General features: G+C 37.5%; 1 protein-coding gene across 1 annotated transcript in view; it reads left to right on the top strand.

Annotated features, from left to right (window-relative positions):
- LOC150105703 (medium-chain acyl-CoA ligase ACSF2, mitochondrial-like) overlaps positions 1–21,754 on the top strand; it is a 347,992-nt gene that overhangs the window by 55,066 nt on the left and 271,172 nt on the right. The window contains exon 4 of the mRNA XM_090394533.1: positions 14,236–14,289. Within this exon, the coding sequence (XP_090250659.1) occupies positions 14,236–14,289 (54 nt within the window). The remainder of the gene's footprint in view (positions 1–14,235; positions 14,290–21,754) is intronic.

Raw genomic sequence — 21,754 nt, 5'->3', positions numbered from 1 at the left:
CAATGTATTAACTGTGCCAAATGGATTTCGTATCCAATCATAATTGTGTGCATTTAAGGAAGGAAAGTAAGTTGAAATATTTTCTTCCAATATTGTTAAATGTTCTGTTATAACGAAAATAATCCCCTCGACATTTTTATTATGGAACAAAGGAAACATATTTATTGTATTTTTTCTGATATGTGGTTTTCCAAAGAGATACTTTTTTTCTGAAAAGCTGACAATTTGTCAGTGGATGTCAAAATATTTTAATTTTTCCTCTTGGATACTTGTATTAACGCTATTTAAGTAATTAAAAATATCGGCGAAATATGCCATTTTGGCAACACCAAATATCATTTTGATGACATTTTACAAAAGCATCTGTACCTTCATTTTGAAAACAGGCCAATAATTCATTCTTAAGTTCTAAAATTTGGAATAGCACTTTATCCCTGGATAACCATCTTATTTCATTGTGCAAAAGAAAAGATTCATACTTGGCTTCCATAGATATGAAAAGTTTTTTAAAAAGGCGTGCTTTTAAAGGTCTTGACTTGATGTAATTTACCATATTTACGACTTGGTCTAGGACAGGTTTTAATATTGCCGGTAATGTTTTTGAAAGATGTTATGTGACATCTTCACCGGCAAAACACTTGTAACCAGTTCACAGAACACAAGTGTTCCGGGGAACACCTGTTAAGAACCACTGGTCTAGGTGGATTGATTCAGTTAGAAGTGCCTTAGAAGCATGAAATGTTAGATATGACAATATTGCAGTTCTCACAAGTAATAGACTGATTTGGAGGAAAATTGTTGATAGGACATTAATAATAATGTAAACTTAATGATATAGTGCTGTCATAGTAACTTGAAAACCCCCCTTAACACTTTGAGTCCTATCAATGTAAATATACATCGATAGGACTATAGGATCATCGATAGGACTCAAAGTGTTAATGGTAAATATCAGGAGATATGTACTCCTAATGGGTGTTCAGACGATGAGAAATCTACAGAATTCGATAGACAAGAGGTGGAGGAGGAGAAGGAGGATGATATGATTGTGTCATGAGTTGGTGAGAGGTGCTTACCAAATAGACACAGAGATCTAAAACATAGAATAAAGGAAACAGAAATGGGATCATCTCTGTAAGTTATACAGGTGAGCAGTTAGCAGAGAAGTGAGAAGCCGGATTTTATTATGGAGAATGGTGGTTGCATGGAATGCATTGATTGAGATGCTGGTGAATGTACAAATATGGAATGATTTTGAGGGGTATGGCAGTATTGACTTTGTCCAAAATAGAGAAAACTTTTCTGCAGTGAGTTTTTGCCATATCATTGTTATTCAATATTTCTTAGCTAACTCCCAAGCACTGCTGATGTCAGGTCAGGTTCTTCAATCAGTGATATAACTCCTAGATGCCTTCTAAATTATTGATCCACTTGTCTTGCAGTTTTACATTAATCTCTTTCTTCTTGATATTTTCACATATCTGCTCATCTTCAGATAGACCACATCACTACTTTCACCAACTGGTATTACATAATGCCAAGACTAACTTGAAAACTCTTAATCTTTGAGTTCTCTCCATTAGATGCTATTCAAGATAACTGTCCCTCAAGAATTCTAGAATCAATTTCCTTATTATGAGATGTTGATTCCTGTTCCCAGTCTCTGTTAATCTCTTATTATAATTACCTGCTTTGCTCTAGTTAATTTAATTTGTCTACACATTTCCTGCTTATTGCAATCTACATTCACAAGCTTATAGTTTCATTCCACGTATATATTTTTTCCACTTCTGCTTCATGCTATACAAAGCCACTAGCACAATTTTTCCTCTGAAATGGGCATAACTCAACTGTGGAACAGTGATGGAAGGTGATATATTACTTATACTGGTATCTATTCCTCATTCCCCACTTCATCATTATCATCATCATCAAATTCCTGTTATGTACCATCAGGGGTGTACAGTGTTAAGTTCTGAATTAAACAAAAATTAAATTAATTTACGTTTCCTTCAGACTTAACATGGGCTTGCAATTTTGAATAAATTATTGATGTACCAGAATATACTAGACACTTGTAATTTTACTAAAATGTTACTAAGTTGAAAATCCTTCATTTAATATTAATATGTGATATTGTAAAGTATTGTGAATTGCTAAATTGTTTAAACTAAACTGCTTAAGTGTAAGTACTTATAAATTGCTGGGTGAAAGAGATAATCCGATTAAGCAGAAATGGCCGGAGTCAAAACACGTGCACAAAAGAGTGCAGGTGCACCTTTTTGTAAGCAAATAAGTCCCCCCCCCCAACTCACACACACTCATACACGCAGAAGAGTAGGCCAAGATTTCCATGTGTGGCGCGCAGTACTGTGACGTGAGGTGACGCGGAGAAAATGAGAGGAGCAATCGATGATGTGGAATGAACGCAGGGCGTGCAATTTAAAAATTCGTGCAGCGAAAAAGAGGCTCTCTTATTCTCTTGTGCTCTTGTTCTTTAGGCTGAGTTTTACTCTTACTGGTGTGTGGAGTTACGCTCCGAAGTTTTTGGGCGGTCTTGCTGATGTATATGGAGCCTCCTTGTGGCGTCCCCTCGTTCCCCGCGGATTCGAGACAGTGACGGAGGAACTTTACCGTAGATTTCCGAACACAATTTATCGGACGGCAACCAGCCCAGCAGAAGGTATTCATCAATACTTACGGAGATGTCGTTACGATGTTGAGCGAGTTCTCCAAAGAACAACATCTACTTATTTTCAGCAGCAGAAGTAAGCACAGACTGAAACCTTGAAGAATACCTCAGAGAAGGCATGAAGGAACGTGGTGTCAAAAGAAATTGTCCAGACGAGATATGTAAAGTGCCCAGATAAGTCCCCAGCAATTGGTAACGTACAATCCATGTTTTATTATGTGTAGATGTGTCTTAGAAGAACATATGTAACATTTAAGAAGGACTCTAGAGAATGTTTCTTTGAATGATAAAGAAATAATAATGAGAATTTTGAGTATTTTGTTAAGTGAATTAATTGAGAGCACATGGAGTCTAAGAATTGTCCTTTAATGATAGAAAAAGTAATGAGGATTTTGTTAGAAGAAATTGTATGAGAGCACATGAAGCTAGTTTAGTAATTCAGCTAATAATTGTCTTTAGTATTAATAATTAAGTGTGATATTTCAAGTGTAATTTGTAAGCCTTAACTGAAGTTCTTTATCATGCATGCTAAGATAGATATTGAGAATCTAAGTAAATTAGTGCTCATGGTGAATTCATAGTATGTACAATGTTTCAACTGAATTAAATGTTTTGTTCTTTTTGTTTAATTGATGACTTGCCTAATTTTATTCTCTATTGCACTTGCTCATAAAATACGAACCACAGTGGGAGATTAATTTATAGAGAGGCTATGACTGCAAACGTAACTCTCAGTAAGATAAGATTGTATGCTAAACTGTGTTCTGGTTCCTTGATTCTACACTATCTGTTAATCTAGGATTCGGGGTGGCGCAGTGAAAAATAAATTTTCCCTGAATCCGAAAAAGGAATTAGATCCAGTGCGAGACAAAGGAATAGGTATCTGCCATTAGTAATTCTTTTGTCTGACAAACCGCTAGCATTGATCTTGTAAGTATAGATCGGCCAAGAGAGATATTGAAGTTAACAGAATAAAGTTTTAATATAGTAGAGAGAAAAATAATAAAAATAAAATAAGGAGTAAGATTTTACAATGGCACAAAGTTTAGGCAAGAGCCAATAGGACTTAAATTGTATAGAAGTGAAAATAAAAAGAATAAAATAAAAATAGAGGAAAAATTTTACAGTGGTGCAGTCGACAGGATTTGATTTATAGACGTGAGTATATAGAAATAAATAAATCAAAGTGAGCAAGTTATAGAGTGAATCAGGCAAGCCTAATATTAAGAAATTTTGAAGTGTAGAATTGGGAAAATTTGTAACTGGTAGATCAATATGGCACTTTCGTCAAGCACTAGTATGCGATATGGAATTCTTTAGGACGGCGAATCCTCAACAGGTATTCTCGCATTTCTCTGGAGAGGAAACTGACGATGTTTTAGCTTTTTTTTCCTATATAGAGAAACTAAGAAAATTAGCAAATTGGTCTGATTTTCAGTTGCTAATTTTACTTAGGAGTAAGTTAGTGGGAAAAGCGAAGAACTTCCTAAATTCCTCCCCAATTCTCAAAGAAACACTAGACTACAAAAAATTTAAGGATTCAATAATCTCAAAATTCTCCTACAAAGAGAGCCCAATTCAAGCCCTGAGGCAACTTTATAATTGTGTACGGCAACAAAGAAAAAATAACTGACTATCTAAATAGGATGATGACCATTGCTAGGTCCATAAGGATTTCCCCAGACGAAAGACCTCATTTGGATTAGATCACATTCCAACAATTTAGGTCAGGGTTGCATGAAAGATTAAGGGAGGTAATATACAAAAAGGGGGCCTGCAGTTTAGAAGGGTGCAATGAATTGGCCAAAAGGAGAGAAAGAATATTAGAAGAAATGAATCAGAATGCCTCAATGAGACATATGTTATTACAAGACGATGGTGCACAAATGCCACCCCTATCTACCCTTAATTGCCTCTCGGACCATACACATAGCAATATGAATATTTGACAAAGGCTCAATAAGGGTGATATGGCGTCATTTCACAAGGAAGCTACTATAAAGGATCAGCAGGGAAACAGAGAAAAAGAGAACAAAGCACCCAAGTCAAGTCGGCCCAGAGTAACTAGTTCCAAAGGACTAGAAAACCAAGAATCTAAAATGGAAGATAGAAGCGAAGGGACAGTTTCTAAGGCCTCTAATGTCATTAGCCATGAGCCAGATGCTCTGAATCACGAGTTTCACAGGATGCAAAGTGTGGCAGTGGCAGAAGTTAAAGGACGTCTACCCTTGACACTTGTAAAAGGTCTAGTAGAAGAGATTCCGTGTCAAATACTGCTTGACACTGGAGCTCATATATCGGTCATCCCCTTCTCTTTAGTAAAGAAGTTCATAAATAACTTCCCTGACAACACCACCCAATTGCAGATTCCAGTAAAAATTACAGGAATTGCAAAGGTTGAGTTACTTGCAAACTTGCAAACTAGCTGACACCAGTGACCAAGTAATTTTAGGTCTGGACTTCCTTGAAAAACATAATTTCATGTGTAATTTTGCCACAAGTACTATTTTTATGAACAATTGGAATATGTTGAAAGTTTATTTTTCACTTGGTCAGACTATAATAAATTTAGTTTAATCCTTTATCCAAGTGTGTGCAAACAAAGTTTGTGCCTGAAGTATCTTCAGGACTGGGGTAAAGTGGTACAACACCGAACAACTCCTTGCAAAGGTGGAGCAAGCTACCAACACTCCTATCTCATTATCTCCCATAATGCAAAACACATCTCCTTGCGGATATGTATAATGTTACGCATTAAGGGAAGGGCCACTATCCAGACTAGTTTCGACCTTTAATGAGGTCTCTTCAGTGGGAGCCAGGCCCAAGTGGAGATACTAATGCAGAAGCATTAGCAAGGTCATCTCCTCCTATAGGAGCTGCCAAACGGTGTGCCACCTTTTTTATTAAGACTGAGATAGGAGTGTTGGTAGCTTGCTCCACCTTTCCAAGGAGTTGCCCGGTGTTGTACCACTTTACCCCAGTCCTGAAGATACTACAGGAGCAAACTTTGTTTGCACACACTTGGATAAAGGATTAAACTAAATTTATTATAGTCTGACCAAGTGAAAAATGAGAAAAATGAAAAATGACTAAGTGAGACCTCAATAAAGGTCGAAACTAGTCTGGGTAGTGGACCTTCCATTAATGCATAACATTAAACATATCCACAAGGAGATGTGTTTTGCATTATGAGATATACTGAGATAGGAGTGTTGGTAGCTTGCTCCACCTTTGCAAGGAGTGGCCCGGTGTTGTACCACTTTACCCCAGTCCGGAAGATACTTCAGGCGCAAACTTTGTTTGCACACACTTGGATAAAGGATTAAACTAAATTTATAACAATTGGAATAAATTTATTATTATTATTCAGGCCTCCATGGAGTCAAAACACTCATCGTAGGAGGTCCTTCCTAAGAAACACAAAGTCTATCATACCACTCCTTAAACTCATTGACCGTTCTCGCTCTCACCACTCCATCAGGCAATGTATTATATAGTTCAACCACCCTCCATGCAAAGAAACCACTCCTCACCCTCTTTCTCACAGTTTCCTTTTGTAACTTCCAGGGAAGGCCCCTCTTGTCATGACTCCTTCCTGCCATTCAACCAAGAGAAAGAACTCCCCAGTGTCAACCCTGTAACCACTTCTCAACAGTTTAAAGTCTCAATCATATCACCCCTCCTTCTTCTATCCACCAAACTCTGCAGTCCACACTCCCTCAGCCAATCCTCATAACTATCATTGTACAGTCCCGACACCATCTTTGTTATCTGCTTTTGTACCCTTTCCACTGTTAATTTATCCCCGTCAAATCCTGGGGACCAGATCTGAGAACAATAGTCTAAGTGTGGTCTGATCAGAGTCTTATACAACAGAATGATAACCATTTTATCTCTGCAGGTCAGTGTCCTTCTCATTATTGCAGCAATCCTCTGTGTTACCTTCACTACCTTTGCAATATGTCCCCTAAATTAGGTTTCTATCAATCATCAAACCCAGATCTCTTGTCTCTCCTACTTCCTCCAGTTTAACTCCTCCCATAGAGTATGCAGTGTCCCATCGATGTGTCCCAAACCTCAAGACCTTACATTTTGCTGCATTAAACCGACATCCCCATTCATTTGCCCATCTATCTAGCTTATTCAAATCCTCCTGCAGGGGATTTGAATAAGCTAGATATCTACCATATCTACACTATTACTAATAACCTTCCCAGCTTCGCATCATCCGCAAACAGCCGAACATCCCCTTGCAATTCGCTGAAAATGTCATTGATATAAAGGTTAAACAATATAGGTCCCAGTACTGAGCCCTGTGGGACCCCACTTGTAACCCTCTGCTTCCTTGAAACTGCCCCAACGTACACAACTCTCTGATATCTATTGGACAGCCAATCCTGAATCCAGTTGACCAATGTGACATCCAGATGCATGTGCTGCAATTTAAATATCAGTTTATCATGTGGCACCCTGTCAAATGCTTTGCTAAGTCTAGGAAAAGGCAGTATATGCCTTTCCCTCATCTAATGCTCTTGTAACTTTATCATAAAAGGCTAGCATATTGTTAAAACAAGAGCGCCCCTTCACAAATCCATGTTGACTCTCACAGATAACATTACCCTCATCTGCCCAATGATGTATACAGTCCTTCACTACTTTCTCCAAGATCTTACAACTACTGATGACACACAAACTAGCTATAATTAGACACTTCCAGTCTGCTACAGCCCTTATGCAATCGCGCTATCTTTCCTTCCTTCCATTCCATGAGCACCTTTCCCGCAGCCAGACTTTCATTGAAAAGCCAGGTCAAAGGCATCAGTTTCCTAGCACATTCTCTCAAAACTTGTGGTGAAATACCATCCAGTCCCACAGCTTTACTGACATGCAGAGTACTCAGTATTTGAAACACACTCTCCTCCTGTACCTCTAAACCTCGAACCTGCCCTATCCCTCTAGCATTAAAACTGACTCCTCCAGCATGAAATACTCCAATAAAGTGTTCATTGAACAATTCTACTATGTCTCTGCATCAGTGAGTCTATTCCCATTTTTTATCCAACAATGTCATTCTTCCACAGTCATTTCTCCTCCTACTGGCCACATATCTAAAAAATTCCGTAGGATTTTCTTTGGATCTTAGGGCTAATCTCCTCTCATATTCCAGTTTCATCTTCCTTACCATACTACTCACTCTTCGGGCCTGTGTCTTATACTCTTCATGCATCTTCTCTTCACCTGTCTCCTTATATCTCTTGCACAGCCTCTTTTTCGCATGCAATTCCTGTTTAATATTGTTTGTCATCCACTTTACTCCAAATTGTGACTTCTTGTTCACTTGTGGTATACAACTTACCATTGCTACTTACAAATATTCTTTCATAATTTCCCATGCACTAATGATATCCTGGAATTCCAATTCCTCCCTCCATGAAACTTCCCCAAGTTGACCTCTTAGACTATTATAATCACCTGCCTTATAATTCCACATATGTTCCCGTCTCTTTGATACTTCTGCATGTCTATTCATTTTCCAAGTCAAAACCATATGGTCACTCTCTCAATCTAGTGGGAGAGATGTCATCTCAGTTATTATCAACTCTTCTGATGCTATAACCAAATCCAAAACTCTTGAACCGCTTCTTCCCTCTAGTACATGTTGCCTAAGAGATTTGTCTATCAAGAATTCTAGAAATTCCATTCCCTTATTTCTACATGCAACTTTCTCTCCCCAGTTGATACTACTGTAGTTAAAATCTCCCATAACAATCATTCTTCTTGCACTTGCCAAACTCAACTGTCTAAACATTTCCTGGTCCCCACCCTCTGTACTCCTGGGTCTGTAGCAACACCCCACTAAATATCCTGTCTTGCCCACCTCTACCTCACACCATATGCTTTCATAATCATTAGTGTCACTTCCTTCCAAAGTTGTCACTCTTAGAGGACATAGGTCGTCACTTATCATAAGCAGTACTCCACCACACTTTCCCTTTCTATCCTGCCGAAAAATGCTGTACCCAGCAACTTCTAGTCCTGTTATTATATCCTCTTCTGTCAACCATGTCTCTGTGATTCCAATAATCTTTGGCCAGGCTGATGCTATCGGTGCCACCAATTCCTCTCCCTTATTCCGGATGCTCCTGGCATTAGTATAAAGCATATAAATGCCATTGTTTCTATACCCATCATTATCCCCTCTAGACTCCACTGGGCTCAGTGTTACCTGATGTCGTCCCCCTTCACCCAAGCACCCATTCCCACAAGAGGCCACCCCCTGCTACCATCCTTCCTGGGACACACTGACCTTTTCAGAACAGCAATCTCTCCAGATGCCTACGTCGTTCCTCATTCAAATACAAACAGTCTCATGAATATAATTCCTCTCTATCCTCAAATGTACTCCAAGCATCCACATATTCCAGTCCTCTCTTGTCACACATTCTAGCTATTATGTCATTCAATATTACTGCTCTTCTGCTCAGTTTGTCTTTATCATACCTAGACAACACACACACTATCTTTCCTCTCTGTGTCTTCTTTCGTACCACCTCAAGCAAGAATCTCATATCTCTCACTGCCCTATTTACACCACCACATAAGTCATTTGTTCCCACCATCACAATCATATCATCTACACTTTCACCTCTCTTAACTGCCAAAGCCACCCTTTCTATTGTTCCTCCTGGCAAACACATCTCACGCATCCTATCTTGAACACCATGGATCCTTGAGTTGCCATACATTATACCTCTTACCATTCCCTCTCTACTATTGTTTCCATTTTCTACTCTTATTTCATTCCCATACCTCCCCTCTCTCCTACTGTTTCCATTTTCTCCTCTTCTAGCACTCCCATACCCCTCTCTCATTCCATCTCTCCTACTGTTTCCATTCTCTCATCTTCTAACACTCCTATACCTCTCTCTCTCTCATTCCATCTCTCCAACTGTTTCCATTCTCTCCTCTTCTAGCACTCCCATACCTCTCTCTCATTCCGTCTCTCCTACTGTTTCCATTCTCTCTTCTGCTAGCATTCCCATACCTCTCTCTTTCCATCTCTCTCTCCTGCTGTTTCCATTCTCTCCTCTTCTAGCATTCCCATACCTCTCTCTCTCATTCCCTCTCTTCTACTGTTTCCATTCCCTCCTCTTCTAGCACTTCCATATCTCTCTCTCATTCCCTCTCTTCTACTGTTTCCATTCTCTCCTCTTCTAGCACTCCCATACCTCTCTCTCTCTCTCTCTCTCATTCCCTCTCTTCTACTGTTTTCATTTTCTCATCTTCTAGCACTTCCATACCTCTCTCTCCTGTTTCCATTCTCTCCATTTCCATTTTCACATCCAAATCCATCTCTCCTCTTTTATCATTCACAAATTTCTCTCCTCTCCTGTCATTCCCAAAACTCTCTCTCTCTCTTTCCCTTACTCCAATTTGCCTTGCATTTATCTATTCCATTCTCCTAATCTCATCTTTCATACTTATCATACTTCTCCCAAGACATTCAACCTCCTCTTTCAGCTCCTCTATCTCCCTCTGCAGGTCGGTCACTCTAAATCAAAATTCACTCTCCCAAACAAAACCATCTCCTAAACCTTCACAGTCACTCACACCTTCTACACTATCAACTATTATTTTCTCATTCACATTTTTTTCTTCATTCTCTCCTATCACACTACTCGTCTTCCTGTATTCATTTCCTGTTCCTGGAGCAACAAGGTCAGTTATTGAGATATCTGCTGCATTTATTTCCTCCCGCTGCCTGCACTTTAAACACCCCCCCTCTCTCACAAGCCAGATATCTAATTCCCGAGACGCATACATGCCACAAACTCCCTTATTATATTGCTTATAATAGAGTGCCCAAATGGCGGAGGACTTGGCAATGCGCCATTTGCGACTGCAGCTGAATCTGCCATCATTCATTACTACCGAGGGACTACTAGCGTAATCGTTAATTATTCAAAATAGTGTCAAAAATAAATGTTAAATAAGTATTAGGGAATATAAATAAATAAATAAGAAAAGTATAAACAATTGCAAGCAAAACAAAACATTAAGTACACTAAATAAAATGAAATCAAACAAAATACAGTATTGAAAACTTAGCTTCGTCTTGTCTTCCACCATTATGCATCTGCCCCGTCTTCTCGGTAAAACAAAATACACAGTATCGCGACAGCACTAACTTCAAAAAACAACCACTAAGTATTATAGTACACTCGTATTATTTTAAAGTCAAAACAATAATTTTAGTTACTTATTTACTAGTAGAGGCCTTCCCTGTATCCATTTTCTGTTAGCTCCTTAAAATTAGGTGTGTAATTAGTCAAAGAAGTTCTTACAAGCTCGATCAAATGTGCATCATTTAAAATAGATCTATATTTAGATGTAATAACAAATTTAAGAGTCGAATATAGTGCTTCACAAGAGTACATGGTCCCAAAAATGGAGATCAGTTTTCTGGCACATTGCTTAAGCGTTGAATACTGTTGGTCTGGAACTTGCTTCCAAAACTCAATTACAGAACATCTCTTTTGCCTCACTGGCTTCAGTCCTTTGTCCTCTTGAAGTTCCAAAAGCTCCAGTTCTGCAGCTTCAACATCAATCACAACTGGTTTTGAAATAGGACAACTGTGCTCATGCACGTTCGTGAGGAAAAGATTTTCCAGAAAAGCGAATGTTGGTTTAAGTTCTACAAGGTCGCAAAATCGATTGTTGAGTTCTTTGGCCTGATTATTTAATTTGCTAACATAAGATCCTGTTTCTAATTCCACACCTAGCAAATTTGTCAGTATTTTCTTCAGACAAATGAAGTGATTGAAATTTTATTTTCCAAGTTGTCTCTCTGGAAAAATTTCAGTTTGCTTTGAAAGCTTAGCATGGTCTGTGTGAGATTGGATATTAGTTTTTCTTCCCCTTGAAGTGAGATGTTTAATATCTGTAGATGCTGCAAAACGTTGGTGAAAAATGCCATATCTAACAACCATTGCGGGTCTTTGAGATGAGGGAAAAATTTATCATTCTTTCTAAGAAACTGTTCGATTGGGTCTAACAATAACAAAAAACTTGTTTAATACATTACTAACTGAGAGTCACCTTACTAAGCAAAACCATGATATGTCATTAGGAATCTTGTCGCAATTCAACTCATCAACAAAGCTTTTGAATTGTCTGTGTGTTTTAGCACTTGAACGAATAAAATTTACAATTTTTAGAACTAATTCCATTATGTGTTCAAATTTAAAACATGGCAACTAGGTGTTCCCTGTGAATAATGTAATGTACAGGTAGGAAAGCAGGATATGATTCATCATTCTCAAAGAGTCCCCATGAGCCTTTTAGTTTCACCTCTCATAGCTGGAGCACCACCATTGCAATGCTGAGAATTTTTTTTGCATGATACCGAAGCTTTTGTAAGTGCAACATCGAGAGCTTCTTTGATGTCAGAGCCACATGTTGTATCTTTCAACGCTATCAAGTCCAATAGCTCTTCCTTGATGTTCAGGTCGTGAGATACAAAGCGGACAAATGTAGCCATTTGTGGTTTGTCCTGAATATCTGTAGATTTATCAGTTGTATTATATCTGTAGATTCATCAACCTTTCAGTTGTATACTTGGAGAATGGCATCTGTTCAATCAGTTTGAGTAGTTTTTTTTATTTTTTTATTATTGTTATCCAGGTCTAAAACTGTCCAATATCAAGTTCAATAGCTCTTCCTTGATGTTCAGGTCATGAGATACAAATTTTACCTCAAACTATTTGTGATTTGTCCTGAATATCTGTAGATTCATTCAAAGCCAGACTAAATGCAGAAGAGTTTTCCAAGTTATGGTGTAAGTTATTTACAATGTCAGCATTGATAATGAAAATTCTCCTTTCAATTGTATGCTTGGAGACTGGCATCTGTTCAATCAGTTTGAGTAGTTTTTTTTTTTTTTTTATTATCCAGGTCTATAACTGTCCAATATCAAGTCCAATAGCTCTTCCTTGTCATGCATGAGATACAAAGCGGACAAATGTAGCTATTTGTGGTTTGTCCTGAATATCTGTAGATTCATCAGTTGGATCATATCTGTAGAATCATCAACCTTTCAGTTGTATACTTGGAGAATGTCATCTGTTCAATCAGTTTGAGTAGTTTTTTTATTATTATTATTATTATTATCCAGGTCTAAAACTGTCCAATATCAAGTCAATAGCTCTTCCTTGATGTTCAGGTCGTGAGATACAAATTTTACCTCAAACTATTTGTGGTTTGTCCTGAATATCTGTAGATTCATCCAAAGCCAGACTAAATGCAGAAGAGTTTTCTAAGTTATGGTGTAAGTTATTTACAATGTCAGCATTGATAATGAAAATTCTCCTTTCAATTGTATGCTTGGAGACTGGCATCTGTTCAATCAGTTTGAGTAGTTTTTTTTTTATTATCCAGTTCTAAAACTGAAATTATTTGTGCAATATTCTTCTGGACAAATTCTCCTTCTGTATGCGGATGTTTTAGCTGTGCAATATTAAACACTAAAATAAAACCAGCCTCGGTAGTAAACATGGACATGAATTTACTCTGACCATGGAGTTGTTCTTTCAAAGTTGAAAGTTTAGTTCGACTCAGATGAGAGCCAAGAGGAAATTCTTTACTAAAATTACTGTGATGTGTGTCATAATGATGATTGAGATTGCTGGCTTTGAATTGTGCAAGTGTTATTTGGCATGTGGCACACATTGGTTTACTTTGTCATTGCACATAAAGAAACTCCTCTTCCCACTCTGGCCTAAAACTTCTGTTCCTCTTCATATTTATGTTTTTTATGTGACACTTCTAAGCACTTGAAAAAGAGTTCAACAATAAACTGTCAACGGACTCATGCAACAATATGTTGAAAGATACCAATAGATGAGCACCGGAAGTGTAACTGATGTGTGTGTGTGTGTGTGTGTGTGTGTGTGTGTGTGTGTGTGTGTGTGTGTGTGTGTGTGTGTGTGTGTGTGTGTTGTGGTGGGCAAGCGTAGCTTCTGCATCCCCCACCACCCATCTCACCATGCACACACTCACTTATTTACTCCTGTACCATCGCATCTGTCAAAGGTTGCAGCTCTTCTAAGTCTTACCAGAATTATTTTAGTTCCAAAAGGACGCATACTTGGCCGCCCCTGTTCTATGGGTTTACTATTTAGGATACAGTTGATGTTTTCAATGTTTCTGCCTATTTTCATTGTCTTTGTCTTTTTATTGCTGATTTTCATACCAAATTTATTACAAGTTATTCAATTTAGTCAGGAAATTTTGATATCAGATTTAATACAGCTTTCCTTTGTAATGTGATCGATATAGATAATGAATAACAGTGGAGATAATGCGCACCCTTGTTGCACACCTGATTTTACCTCAAACTATCTTCCTGTACTTCCTTCAAGTCTAACTGCTGTTAGACTTGAAGGAACTTCAAGTCTAACTTACTTCCACTTCCCCATTCCCACTTCCAATTAAGAAATTCTTATTTGATAATATGATTTCCTGACTCATTTTGTTTATTATAGGTAACTTTGAATCCTGCTTATCAGGCTCCAGAAGTAGAATATTGCCTGAAAAAGGTAAATATAAATTTAAATTAATATTGATTTTGGTAATCAATTTTACAAGATAAAAACAAGATATTCCAACTAAAGTGATGATATTAGATATTGCATTTTACCCTGTTATTCTTAAGAACAACACACATAGTAAAAATAAATAAATAAATAAATAAAATATTTATAAAGAATGTTTGTCTGATTATTCTACATGAAGAAGTAACACACAAGATAGAGAAATTAGGTCACTATAAGCTTGAGTTTGCTATGTTATTAAAGTACTTAGTTCTTAAAGAGTTGCTGAAACACTACTACACCAGTTTGATCAAAATCAAGTAAACTGCTCTGAGAGTAAAGTAAACTATCTGAGATAACAGGCAGATAGCAAGAATGGAACAGGTTGAATACAATCATCAAACTTGAGAATGAACACTGCATGCTGAACTATTATCCAAAGACCCCCATGGAGTCAAAGACCCATTGCAGGAAGTCCCTTTGGCATACATACAGCTCATCATACCATGCTTTAAATACAATCCAATACTCTGCAGACATCACACTCTCAGGCAGTGCATTTCAATCATTCACAACTCTCCATGTAAAAAAAAATAAAAGCAAACTAGTTTCTCACTCCCTTGCTCACACCATCCTTATAAACCTCCCAGTCTGACCTTGTTTCTTCCCCACTTTCACCATTTTATGAAAAACCTCTTCAGTGTTAATTCTATAACAATCCCTAACCAACTTGAATGTCTGAATATTGAATCTTCTCAGCCTTTCTTCATACTCAGTATTCCAGAGACCAGAAACAACCTTAGTCAATCGCCTCGGTACCCTCTCCAATATCTCTTCATCCTTTTGTAAACCAGGTAATTAAATCTGCACACAGATTTAGTTACTGTATGTCCTAATCAAGGCCTTATACAATGGAACCAGAATCTCATTACTCGTATATGTTAGTGTCCTTTGCATGATTGCCAGAATTCATTGTGTTGTCCTCACAGTTTTGGCAATGCTTCCTCTAAATTTTAGATCCTTATCGCCCCAAGATATCTTATTTCCTTCACCTCCAACAACATATCCCCCACCAAGCATAAACTCTTCATCTCATCTTTCTTTTGTTTGGCCGAGTGAGTAGTGTATCCACTCTCCAGCCAAAAGGCTGCAGGTTTGAATCCCACATGGGCATGGATGTTTGTGATTGTCTGTGAAAATACCAGTGGTGGTCGGCAGTAGATAGCGTAAGCGTAGTTGCAGTCAGTCGGTGATTGAGTGTTGGAGATGGAGTTGTAAAGCTGGTGCCCTCCCCCAACGAGTCTTTGGATTCCCTGGAGGTGTCAAATAATAATAATAATAAATAATAATATCTTTGTTTTCCAAATTTTAAAACCTTACGTTTCACAGTGAACTAGCATCCCCACTCCAGTGCTCATTCACTCAGCCTATTTAAGTCCTTTTGAAATGCCACATCTGCTCTACGCCTCATAGTTATTCCCAACTTTGCATCATCTGCAAATAACTAAATATCCCCATTCAACCTTCCCCAATATCATTAGCATACAAGGGGTGTTTGAAAAGTTTGCTAAAAAAATAAGTTAAACACATTTTTTTGGAAAAAAAATCACCTTTATTTCTTAACATAGTCTTCAGGGTCTGCCTACTTGCTGATGAGACCTCAATAAAGGTTGAAACCGGTCTGGGTAGTGACCCCCACCCATAATAATGTATAACATCATACATCTCCTAGGAGATGTGTTTTACATTTATGGGAAATACTAAGGAAAGTGATCAAAACTTAATCCATTTTTACCACGAGTTGCCTTGGTGTTGCACCACCACTACCATAAGTCTTGAATCACGTTCAGGCACAAACTTGACTTACTTGTCTGTTTGCTTACTTGGGAAAAAAGGATTAAAACCAAGGTTATAAAATCACTTGGTATCTTTAACATAGTCTCCATCAAGGTCTACACATTTGGTTCATCGAGTTTCCAATGTTTTCATCCCATCTAAAAAGTAGTATTTGTCAAATTGTGCAAAATAGTCATTGATAGCCTTGATCACATCCTCATTCAAAGCAAATTTTTTCCCACGATGGTGGGAAAAAATTGCAAATTTGAAAAAAGTGCAATTTTTGCCATCGTGGCGGCCGATGCTTGGGATGGTGCATTGTCTTGATGAAAGAGCACTTTTTTTTGTCCACCAATCTTGGCTGTTTTTTTCTTCAGTTCTTCTTTTAGATTGTCCAACAATGACACGTAATAGACTTCTTTTATTATCTTACCCTTTTCTGAATAGTCTATTATGATAATTCCTTGGGAATCCCAAAAAACAGTGGCCATCACCTTCCCAGCTGACAAAACAGTCCTTGCTTTTTTTCGGGTGCTCTTTCACTGGGCATTGTCCACTATTTTGACTGCTGCTTAGACCCAGGTGTGTAGTGGTGGATCCAAGTTTCGTCTACAGTCACAAATCAGCACAAAAAAATCCTGCAAATTGCGATGATTAAATTGCCAAACACTGTGTTGAAATGTCTTTTCGCATGCTTTTTTGATCAACAGTCAACAATCATGGCACCCATCGCAGACACAGCTTTTTCACGTGCAATTTTTCATCCAGGATATTATACACCCATTCAGTTGAGATGCCTACAATCTCACGCGCTTTCACTTGGTGGTCTTCCATAATGATTACCATAGATTTTGTCAATCATTTCCTTCATAGTGACCCCAGTCAGATGAAGCATGACTCCGGAACATGCTTCATCTTCGATGGACTTATGACCATGTTTACACTCATTTATCCAAAAATAAATAGTCTTTAGTGCTGGTGCAGAGTCCCCATGAACTGCATCTAACTCAGCTTTGATCTGTGTGGCCATCCAATTCTTCAAATAAAAGTGTTTTGTCACTGCACAAAACTTGTTTTTCTCCATTTTTATGAAAAATGCAAACACAATCATTTGAAATGTTTGCCAAACGAGAACTACACATCATGCTACCCTTGTCTATTGGAAATTTAAAAAACTTTCTTAACAGCCCTCGTACAGTTAAACAGACCCCTGAGGCATGCCACTAGTGACTTTGCTGATATTATAATAATAATAATCTAATATTCACTTTAATGCCCTTGTCTAATATCTGATCCCATTCACTCTAGTTTGACTATCAACTTTATCATGCTGTAATCTATCAAAAGCCTTTGCAAAATCTAAGTATACCACAGTATATCCATCTCTCTTGTCCAGCAGCTGTCACCTTATTGCAATAAGTAAGTAGATTACTAAAACATGAGTAATCTATTACTATTACATGAGTATTTTATATTACATGAGTAATCATTACTAAAACATGCCTCAGGCATGCCTCAGGGGTCTGTTTAACTGTACGAGGGCTGTTAAGAAAGTTTTTTAAATTTCCAATAGATAAGGGTAGCATGATGTGTAGTTCTCGTTTGGCAAACATTTCAAATGACTGTGTTTGCATTTTTCATAAAAATGGAGAAAAACAAGTTTTGTGCAGTGATAAAACACTTTTATTTGAAGAATTGGATGGCCACACAGATCATGTTTTAGTAATGATTACTCATGTAATATAATATAAATCTCTCTTGTCCAGCAGCTGTCACCTTATTGCAATAAGTAAGTAGATTACTAAAACATGAGTAATCTATTACTATTACATGAGTATTTTATATTACATGAGTAATCATTACTAAAACATGACCTCCCTTTAGCAACTCCATGCTGTCTATCAAATATAATACCACTGCTGTCAACCCAATTCTTGATCCTGGTTGTTACTAACTTCTCCAACACTTTAACCACAACAGCTGACACACAGATTGCTTATAAGTCAATACTTGAGTTCTGTCACCTTCCTCATGAAGTAGTACAATCCTTCCTTCCACTCCTTTGGAACATGACCCAATGTAAGATTCACATTAAGCAAATATGCCAATTTAATATGCAAAATATGCAAAATATGCCTGGCACATTTCTTCAAAATACATGGTGATATATCATTAAGACCTACAGCTTAAAGTGCAGTTTTTTTGAATTCCTGATAAATCTCTTACTCCCTCATAGTCAGTCTCTTCTCATTATCATCCACTACTCTCAAATTCTTCATGATTTCATATTCACAAGTTTGAAAGACCTTTATGAACTACTCATTAAATGTCTCAACTATATCCTCTGCAGCAGTTGTACTTGTACCATTTTTTCCAGTCAATGTCATCTTATTATAATCATTCCTTTTTTTTTTTTTTTGCTGGATACATATCAAAAGAACTCTCTAGGGTTTTTTTGGCTTCATTAGCTAACTGCTGCTCACACTGCACTTTTGCTACCCTTGCCAACTGCATTGTCCCTTCCTTGCCTGTTCTTTGTACTCCTCGTGGAATTGGTTATTACCACTCATCTTATGTTGCCTCTATAATGCCTTTTTTCTCTATATTACATGCTTCTAATTAAAATGAAATATATATTGATCTTTAATTGACCATGATTTATAAATATCTAATACCAACAAGTTTCGCTGACGGGGCTGTCCAGCTTCTTCAGGGCTTATAACGGTAAGAGGAAAAACTCAAAGTGGCTAGTACAGAGAAAAGGAGTAACACTATCGTATAAATTAAACATTAAAACAGAACATGTAACATTACACGCATGGAGCATGTTGTGTTAGTCACTGTTATGAAAGCACTTTCTGTAGTTTTGAACGAATTTAAATTTTGGCAGACTGAGTGATCTTATTAAGGTTTTCCATATGTCAGCTATTATCATTTCCTGGTTTCTGTTAAGATTTTCTCCAGAACGGAGGACTACAACGGCTTCCTTGAAATTTCTACAATGGAAATCTTCTAGGTAAGGCATGGAGCTGCTATCCTAATCAATGGTATGGTTAGTACTCGTGAAATGATGGGCTAGACCTGAGTTGTCTGTTCTGTTGTTATTAACATCTCCTATATGTTCTTTTTACGGATTTTGACCCTTCTTGAGGTCTGTCCTATATAGTTTAGACCACAAGCACATGGGATGTTGTACACTCTAGCGTATTGACTGGTTTGAATGCAACTCTAATGTTGAAAGACTGTCCGTCACGTTTTAAGATCGCCAAAAGACATTAATCCTTTCTTCAAACACGCTAGAGTATACAACATCCCATGTGCTTGTGGTCTAAACTATATAGGACAGACGTCAAGAAGCCTCGAAATCCGTAAAAAAGAACATATAGGAGATGTTAATAACAACAGAACAGACAACTCAGGTCTAGCCCATCATTTCACGAGTACTAACCATACCATTGATTGGGATAGCAGCTCCATGCCTTACCTAGAAGAAGATTTCCGTTGTAGAAATTTCAAGGAAGCCGTTGTAGTTCTTCGTTCTGGAGAGAATCTTAACAGAAACAGGGAATGATAATAGCTGACATATGGAAAACCTTAATAAGATCACTCAGTCTGACAGAATTTAATTTCGCTCAAAACTACAGAACGTTCTTTCATAATAGTGACTAACACAACATGCTCCATGTGTGTAATATTACGCGTTCTGTTTTAATGTTTAATTTATACGATAGTGTTACTCCTTTTCTCTGTACTAGCCACTTTGAGTTTTTCCTCTTATCTCATTCCATGCTACAGCTGGATGCTGTCTCCTGAGCTTCTCATAATCTTTGGTCTTGTAGTTCCACATACACCCCTTTCTTTACAGACGTTCTCACACAGCTGGCAACTTCCCTGGTAAGCACATCATGGTCACTCTCACCAACTGGAGGAAGCATTTGACACCTCATTTATAATGCATTCTCTGAAGAGATTATCAAATCTTAAGACTGTCAATCCTTGCATACCCCCCCCCCCCCCCCCGATACATTCTGCTTGAGGTAGTTTTACCTCAACAACTTGAAATATTCATTTTCTTTACTTTCAGTTTCTAGCTCATCATTCCAACCTATATTTTCATAATTAAAATCACTCACAAAGATCACCCTTTTCCTATTTTTTGACTAATTTCCTCCCTCCATTTTAATTATTATTAAAATAATGCTGTGTCACTCATTATCTAATTTAATTTTAAATTTTGACCTTAATTGTGTACCTCCAGTGATGAGTTTCTGAGTCCATGGAGGTTGGATGTTAATAATAATAATAATAATAATTGTAATCACCCACTAGGTGGCATCCGGCATGTGGCTCAGCTCTGTAAATAAAATTAGCATTCTTCGCTGTAGCTTCAACTTGTGATTATGCTGATGCACTGATGATGACCAGTTAGTTTCTGGTTGAAATATTTGCAGTAAGAAAATAACTATATTCTTGAGAATACATGTGTATAATAAATGTTAAAATGGCACAAGCTCCATTAAAAATTTGAAAAAAAAAAACAAAACATGCTTGACTAATTTGCTTATACATTTCATTGTCACCACCCTGCACATTACCAGGTCTATAGCAATATCCAACTAATTATTTCATTCCATTCACCCCTATCTCGCACCATACTACATCAAAATCACTGCACTATTCCCCCTCTCTGCATCTCTACCATGTATGGACATAAATCCTTTTCTGTCATCAATAGTACTCCATCTCCCTTTTTACGCTTTCAATCTTCATGAAAAAACATCACATCTTTCCATCTCTGTTCCTGTCATGCATGTCTCACTCATTCCAACAATTTTTGGGTGAAGGGGCTGAATCAGTGCAACCATTTTTCATTAACTTGTTTCTGATACATCCATCATTCATATACAAACATAACAGCTCAGTTCTGGATCTATGACAAGTTTCACTGATACCATAATTAGATGCGACTTCTCCGTGCCTTCCTTGAACCATTCTTTTTTCTTCTTATCCATCCCAGAATTGTCTTCAAATCCAACTGTTCTCCTCTTTACCAGGCCATGCCATTCTTTTCTTGTATACACACACACACACACACACACACACACACGTTTACTTCCTCTTTGAGCATTGACCTTTCTCACACTGTGTTCTCCTATCCACCGTGAGTATCCTCGTTTCCCTATTGGTCTTGCACACTTGTTCTCTCATTCTCTACACTCATGCTATCCAATTCTCCACTCATAAGCATCTCTTCATCTCTGAGAGTACTGCAGAAAAGATCTGCAGCCAACCATGGGATAAAACTGTTAAGAAATGTACTGAAGAAAGAAGATTCTGAACATGATAAGAAGTAGAATATTTAAATAACTGAACTATAAAACATGTATTTTAATTATCACAAAACATCATAGAATCACTAAAGAACAAAGGGAACTTCAAAATTTATCAAACTAATTGGTCTTCTTAATAAATATATTCGTGTGTTGGTTTAGAATTCTATGATTCAAATTCAAACTAATACTGTAGAGGAATCTACAGTAAAAGGATGAACAGATATTTTGTTTCGACTCTCACAAAATATCACCAGTATATGATTAAATAGCAAGCTTAAAATCTAATGACATACCAAAATCTT

Source organism: Typopeltis vanoorti, chromosome 6, assembly GCF_054136105.1.
Source record: "Typopeltis vanoorti isolate ZY-2024b chromosome 6, IOZ_Tvanoo_1.0, whole genome shotgun sequence".
NCBI classification, from domain to species: domain Eukaryota; kingdom Metazoa; phylum Arthropoda; class Arachnida; order Uropygi; family Thelyphonidae; genus Typopeltis; species Typopeltis vanoorti.
The sequence above is the reverse complement of the archived record's forward strand: the minus strand, read 5'-3'. Positions and strand labels throughout refer to the sequence as shown.